Source organism: Macrosteles quadrilineatus, unplaced genomic scaffold (assembly GCF_028750875.1).
Source record: "Macrosteles quadrilineatus isolate MER2022 unplaced genomic scaffold, UCM_ALF_1.0 Scaffold_694__1_contigs__length_37106, whole genome shotgun sequence".
NCBI classification, from domain to species: domain Eukaryota; kingdom Metazoa; phylum Arthropoda; class Insecta; order Hemiptera; family Cicadellidae; genus Macrosteles; species Macrosteles quadrilineatus.
The window spans coordinates 29282-37107 of NW_026543287.1; the positions used below are offsets into that span (position 1 = coordinate 29282).

A 7826-nucleotide genomic window follows, 5' to 3' on the forward strand; every position below is an offset into this window, starting at 1 on the left:
GCTAAGTTATTTAATTCGAAAATTTGGTCAGTTTTTCTCATATCAGCCTACACAAGATTTAAAATTAATCAAAACCAAAATGGTGGTATCCACTACTTACGAGATTTAAAAATCATAACTTAAACCTTTCTATTAAGGCCATAAAAGTTTAATTTTGTTTCTAAAAGCTTTGGCGGATGTGTAATTATTACATTTTTTTTAAATTAGTTAATTAGTTAAATAGATTGAATTTTTGTTAACTTGTACTTGATGTGTTAAATATGTGTTTTTATATTAGATTAAGAAATGTCATTGTATTTTTATTTATTTATATTTAAGTTTGTCAGGTTAAGTGTAAGAGAGGGCCATGTGGCCCTAACTTTGCCTGGTAAAATAAAGAATTTTTCATTTCATTTTTCATTTCATTTCATTTCATTTCATTTAATTATTATATGCAACAGATGTAAAGATTAAAATGTTTCTATTTTGTGTCCTCTTCCCGTTGCAAAGCACGGGTACAACAGCTAGTATATACATAACAACCAATTTACAGTATTTTTGCTTTTTGGAAATGACCCATTGCTATGTCATCTGCATTATTTGTTGCCAATGAAGCCGCAGGACCATATAAACGAGGAGGTCCCCAACCGTTAAAGAATAAAAGCCACCTTCACTTCAAGTATATTCCAATACACCTAACATTCCGTAGAAAGATTATATTGACAACTTTTTGTAATTGATAAGGCTAAGACAACTAACTGACATCCCCCCTGCGTTAAGGAATTCTAGCTTTAACAGTAGCCCCAAAACCAATTTCTCAAAACTGTGCTAGAGGGTTATTCATTGGCACAGAAGTACGATATGAACTGACGCGACTTGACGAAGGAAAAATCAAACTTACACTGTACGTTTATACCTCCCTTTGAAGTTAGAACGTGTCTTCCCAACAAACAGATATTTTTTTTTTCAAATAAAATGATAGATTAATCTGCATTACACTGATTAAATCACGGAAGTGTTTAGCTACAAAAGATCCACCAATACGATTTTAATACTATTTAAAGATTCTTCCAAAGGAAGAGATACCAGATAACATACTAATAATAACTCCGATGACGTACAGTATGAGAAATATTTTATTCATTGAATGATCAACCATATTTGGTAACTAACGTAATTAATATCATTATTTTTTTACACTTATTACTCTTTAAACAATGCTATAAATGCTCAAAATATGTATATTTTTACTTAATTTATTGCAGTAAGGCTAATGAATTGGCGTAAGGCTTGAAAGTAACCGTCGATCTCGACGGGTTTCACCTAGTATTAAATAATGCACGAGTATTAGAACAGAGAGGGTAAGGATTATAAATTTAAAATAATGATGTTACTAGCCCGAATGTAAACATTATTTTACATTACTTAAATGTAGCTGTCAAACCATATGTTAATGTAATTTCATTAGTATATGATTCTTTCAGTTACTTCATTTGTTTATGTTTATGATCTACTAGCTGTACCCGCGGGCTTTGCCCCGTTTAACTTCACAAGTGAGCTCGTTCGCATGGCTCAATCACGTCCTGGTTGAAGTACGTTCGCTACGCTCACTCACCTTTAGGTTGGAGCTCGTTCGCTCCGCTCACTTGCCTTCAGGTTAGCTCGTTCGCTGCGCTAACTCGCTTCCAGGTTGAAGTTCGTTCACTACGCTCACTCACCTTTAAGTTGCAAATTAAATGAATGACTAAATGAATTTATTTATTTCCATTGAGAACAAACTTATTACATGCATTTTGGCTGTAGTCATAAATTTAAAAAAATAATAGTGCTGCACCCTGTTGGTAATCCTTGTAACTTTAATGCTATTGTAACATCATAGAACAGAACCAACTTGTTTAATTGAAACAGCTGTTAAGAAATTCCCTTTGAATATGAAAAATCATAAGGTTATCATGGGAAACTCTAGAGCCACTGGGGCGGAGCCCGAAAGCCCGATCAGAATAAAAACTACTATACTGTTTTCATATTTAATGCCCAAAGAATCGGTGTACCAAATTTCAGCCTCCTAGGTAAATGGGAAGTGGAAAAATTAGTGATGAGTGAGTGAGTGAGTGAGTGAGTCAGTCAGTCAGTGAGGACTTATATATTTATTTAGATTATACTGAGTCTGTTCTATTTTTGTGAAATGCTGTAATAATATTTTACTGGGAATAATTCGTTTTAAAAGAAATCATTCATCATGGATATAGGAAATAATTAAGATTCTATAATCATTGCCCTATCAACCTAGGCCCTTTTCCTGAGTGTTATGAGGTTTATGTTTTGATTTATTTTTGTGTAAACCGTAATATAATCCCCCTGCCACAGCAAATCTGTAGACTAAATTTCCATTTGCCTGATTATATAATTTCACTAAAATATGTTAGAAAATTACCCTATTTTCCATATTTATTTATATTTTCCTATTTTTCTATTTGTCGGTTTGGAACTATTGTGATAGCTTTTTGTTTACAGTGCAAACCATGGATTTATGGATGTATGGATGGATGGATGGATGTTTGTGACGAGCAAACGCGAAAAATGCTAAACCGATAAGGTTGAAATTTGGTATGATGATAGATGACATCCCCGATTAACATATTCTTACCTCAAAAATTCTTTCAGTCTCCGCCCCGGTGGCTCTGGCTCTGGACTTTCTCATGTTAACCTTATGAGTATTCATATTTAAAGAAATTAAAGAATTTTGTCAGCCGTTTCAACTGTACAAGTTGGTTCTATGGTATTAAACAGCATTAAAAAGTTATAAGGCTTGCCAAACAGGGTGCAGCACTAGTATGTTGTTTGTTTGCATTAATTACCACAGCTAATTTGAACCAACTAGCAAAAAAAGTTGTGGTACACAATGAGAACTTTACTTTTTTCCATGGTTTAGGTGCAGTGGTAGAACATCAGGACTATGGTAGATGTGTGCTACACAATAGGATAAATTAAAAGACCAGTTTTCTTTTTTTTATCGTGTCCTCTCCCATAACTGCAATAAGCATTCATACTTATATGCCAACCCCGTACGAAGGACGGGTACTCTGCTAGTAACACAATAATACAAATACAGTATAGGCCTACTAATACAATAATACTGTAGGTTTCCGTAGTCTGTGGCCATAGGTTCGTCTGAACTGTCAATCAATTCTGAGAAATTCACAGTTGTAAATTCTTACTAGTCTTTTTCTATGTTCACGTCGCACTTGCAATTAGTTCGCATGTTTTATCTAGGAAAGCAGGTATGCCCTAAGTAATAGCATTTGTAGGTTAAGTATAATAATAACAAACATGCTTATCGTAGGTTTGTAGGCATACTTGTTCATAAATATGCCGTATTAGGTTTTGTTTATAAATTTTATTTTTTAATTCTTGTCTAATGACGATATTGATTTGTATTTGTGCGAAAATGTTAATTTATTTGTCAAGGGCATGAGCGGCCCTCTAGTCTATGTATGTTACATGAAGCACAACATGAAAAAGAATAAGTTAAAGGAAGGTAAAAAACGGATCAGTTGCTGAAGGTCTAAATCTCGGAAGGTCTAATCAGACCTTCGACACACATTTTGCAGTTTGTACTTGATGCTGAGGATCCCATGAATCCTGTACAAAATTAAAAAAATGTTTTAATCAAATTACAAGTTTATTACTTTTCCGAGAACCAGCCTTTTTTAGGACTTCCGCTCCCACGCAAGTTGGCAACATCAACTGTGCTATATGAAAACAATAAATCTTGAGTAAATATACTGTAATGTTGAATTTTGAGGTTGTGGTGTTCCTTCGTAAACACATTCAATTATAATCTAGGGATATGTAATATGTAAATTTATTGTTATACGTTAACTTTATTGATATTCGATTCGCTACAGTAGGCCTACTATTAAACCTATAACATTTTCAATTCATGTGCGTTGTATTTTAGAGTTGGGGAAACAAAAGAACCCTGTGTACAACTTATTTATATGATATTCTCATTGGTTGCAATTTAATAAGTGGTGTAACAAAACACAAACACAAAATTTATTGAAATAAAACTAAGCCAATGTTAAGTAAATACTATTAATAAACATATTTGCGACATAAGAACATTTAATTGAAGCCTAAAAAACAGTTCGAAAAAGGTATTCTATTCTTTATACTAGTAAAAATTAAAATGAGGGTATAAAAAATAGTTTTCAAAGATCATGTTGATCAATGTACATTCATCTAGTCTTGAAAAAATAAGTATTTAAAAGCTTACTCCAAACATAATGAAGTTTATAGGTTGTTAACAAAATGTCATCATTTTTCAAACCATGTAAACCTTATAGTTTTCCAGCTGTTGCCTTGTTTATTTTTTCTTTTTATGTTTTTTTTTTACTTTATGATGTTTTAATTAATGGTTCAAAATATGCATAGTTATTTAAATTTCTGAACAAGAACATATACCCATACCCATGTATATATAACTAATAAACGTTCCATAAGCATTTCACACGAGAGAACACTGTTCGGCAAGTAGCCGGTCATCGTAACCGGTCATCATGAAGGAGCTTGGACGTCGTGCAACAGCGCTGAGCTATATTGGACGTCGTGCAACAGTCAAATATTTATTGGACGTCGTGGCACTTGGACGTCGTGCAACTGGCAGCGACTTTGGATGTCGTGCAAATTTTACTTTTTTACAATTCTATAGTGCGCTGTTTCACGACGTCCAAGTGCCACGACGTCCAAAGCTTGCAGAAAGACTATATTTTTGGCAGTTACTGTACCTTTGGACGTCGTGGCACTTGGACGTCGTGCAATGCATCCACATTGATTAGTCTGAATTGCTAAAATTTATATTAACTGCTCCCAATAAGGTTACATTAATAGTCAGTAGACCTAATTAATAAGGTTCAAGTGAAATCCCCCTTCCATTTCACTTTTTTATTGGTTCTTGCTTATCTGCATACAGTGGTTTTAAACTGTACATTTGTTTTGTTAGACATTTGTTCCTGTAAATCTTATGTAACCGTATCTTACAAAAATACTTAGGTGTACATCCATAGATAAAACATACATCTCTGTTTGGTGGCGCACCTCGTGGAAAATACTGTAACCATCGGTAAACTGGCGCTTTAGTAGGACATTACCTTTGGTGTGGTAACGCCGATTTGATCGACTAAAACTTAACTGACTTATGCCTACATTAATTACCGGTAGGCAATGCTTCATTTAGTTCATTGTACCAAATTGCTCGATTTCGAACAAAGCTCTTCTGTAAATAATGTAGTTAGCAGGAAAACAGCTACAATAAAAAAACAATTAATATGGTAAAACAAACAGAATGTGAAATGTCCTAAATCAGCAAAAATTTTTTTTAATCATATTACCTAGTTGCCTTGACCCTAGCATTTCAAACAATACTACTGTAACTGTTGGTTAAAATCGAATGTGACCAAATCCTAGTGGATTTTAATTTAAACCAAAATGTATCATCAGGATGCTGGCGCATACTTTCTACCATAAGCTAGTCAAAACCCCTTATAATGGGTAAGCGATGGAAGTAACTACGATATTTTTTTATAAAATCATTAAAATTTTTATGATCAAAATAAAAAATAAATTTGTTTAATGTAAAAAATCAATAATTTTGTTATTTTTACAGCATATTGTACTATTTGTTGTGCTATTGATCGTACAATTTTTAGATTAAAAAGACGATAGCCACCTGAATTTTAATTACATTTGAGCCATTTAGGGGGGAATCCTGTAAAATCACCATTAAAAATACAAGTTTAAAAATGGAAAACTGGAAGTACTATGGATGTGCGAACGTATTTGGCATACCTTGATTAATTCAATCGGGTGATTTACAACGGATTTCAAACAAAACCTCCACTGCAGCAAACCTACAGACTACTTTTTCAGCTGCGTTAGTGAATTTTCAGTTGTCCAACCAAATTTTTACTAAAATATTTCCTTATACATGTTAGATTTATTCTCTATGAATAACACTTAGATTGCACGTTTGCTGCTTCAAAAGAGAAAATGTGGTTTTCTTATAAAATGTCAATAGTATGGTATAAAATAAAAATACATTTGCCAAATTTGATCCCAATAATATATTTATAAACTACAGCACAACAGTTTTATTTTTTCCAAAAGAATAACTCTAGAATTTTAGATATCCATTTTTTTTTCTCTCCGTAACCTTCAATTGTACATATACCGGTACACTGTATACATAATAATTATTCATTTATTTAGCTCTTCGGCGATTGTTGTAATACTACAAATTTTCCTTAGGTGACGAAATTTATCTAAGTTACATCATTACATAAAAAGATAATTTCAGCAAAATTTTAAGTTTGTAGCTTTGTAAGTATACTGTTTGCGATATTTTTATTAAGGTGTTATCTTTTTCTTCTTAATCTACTCACATTTTGATTTTACTCAAGACGACATTGTGGTTACACGATTAACTTGTCAATAAACTGAACACTGCAAGGTGTTTTAATCTTGCAATTTTACATAAACGGGCAAACTAACGATACAAACCAGTCCGTGAACCGCTCTCTAATTTATAATCCCTGACATTTCTTTGGTTTTGAAATTAACCTACATTATAATACGACTGTGGAACTTAATTTATTTGCCTGACAGGCAACTTCTACATTTGCGCATCTCATTAAAGTGGTTTATTGACCAGTCTGAGCAAGTTACAGGTCCACTGACGACGACGCGATGCCAAAGAAGCGTCTGGATGTGTCCTCCATCTGGTATCGCTCGGCAATTAACTTACTCAAAGAGTAAACAAAAGGTCTGGTTGATGATTTAACTGTGATTGTTAGGCTGAAGTATAATCTATGTCGAAAAGTTACCAAGCAACAGAAACCACCCTAAATTTGAAGGAAAGGTTAGCAAAATTGTCGTCCCTTCAAAAAACACAGCCGTAATGATGAGTGATGAATTTGTGAGGAACAAAATTTCGGCCAGTAAACCACAAGCTCCATCCAGAAGTAAAGAGGTGAACAAGAACAAGTATTACAATATGGACAACCCACGTCGCGGAGTAGCCGCCATTTTCAACCACGCTTCCTTTGACAACAGCTTAATCAACCATCGATTAGGCAGTGATAAAGACATAGAAAGTCTGCGTCGGACATTTGGAAATTTGGGGTTCAATCTTCAGTTCTTCATTGACTTGACGTTCTCTGAAATAACTTTAGCTCTGTCCAGCATCAGCCAAATGGATCATTCGAAATGTGACTGTTTCTTGTTAGTCTTCATGAGTCACGGTTTAGAAGGCAAGGTGCGAGCCAAAGACGTGGTGTTCGATGTGAACCACCTCTGGTCATATTTCACCCCCGAGAGAGCACCGAGTTTAGCCAACAAGCCGAAGATATTCGTTATACAAGCTTGTCAAGGTCACGGAAGAATGAGTGGAGTTAAAGTGGCCGACGAGGGATCGGAGATAACAACTCTAATTCCAAGTTATGTTTTACCCTCTTCTCCAGACTTCCTTATTGCTCTCTCCACCATCCCTGGATACGTATCCTGGCGTAGCCCCACGGCAGGTTCATGGTACATTCAAACCCTCTGCGCCTATTTGGATCGCAAGGGAACCGAACAAGATTTGCTTACACTGTTGACCCATGTAGGGAGAAGGGTTGCTATTGATTATTCCGCAATTGATATCAGAGACACTGGCGTCGGCGGCGTCGTCAAAAAACAAATTCCATCCATAATTTCGTTTCTGGTCAAGAAGGTGCAGTTCACAAGAAAAGGACCAAAAAACATATGTGGCAATAAAAGAAGAATAGATCACGAAGATAGAAGCGATG

General features: G+C 34.5%; 1 protein-coding gene across 1 annotated transcript; it reads left to right on the forward strand.

The window, feature by feature from the left end:
• Positions 1 to 6948: 6948 nt before the first annotated feature.
• LOC128982593 (caspase-1-like) lies at positions 6949 to 7820 on the forward strand (the record flags this gene model as incomplete). Its single annotated transcript, XM_054401552.1, has 1 exon — positions 6949 to 7820. A coding segment is annotated over exon 1 (787 nt), but the record flags the coding sequence as incomplete, so codon positions are not given.
• Between the last annotated feature and the right edge of the window lie 6 nt (positions 7821 to 7826).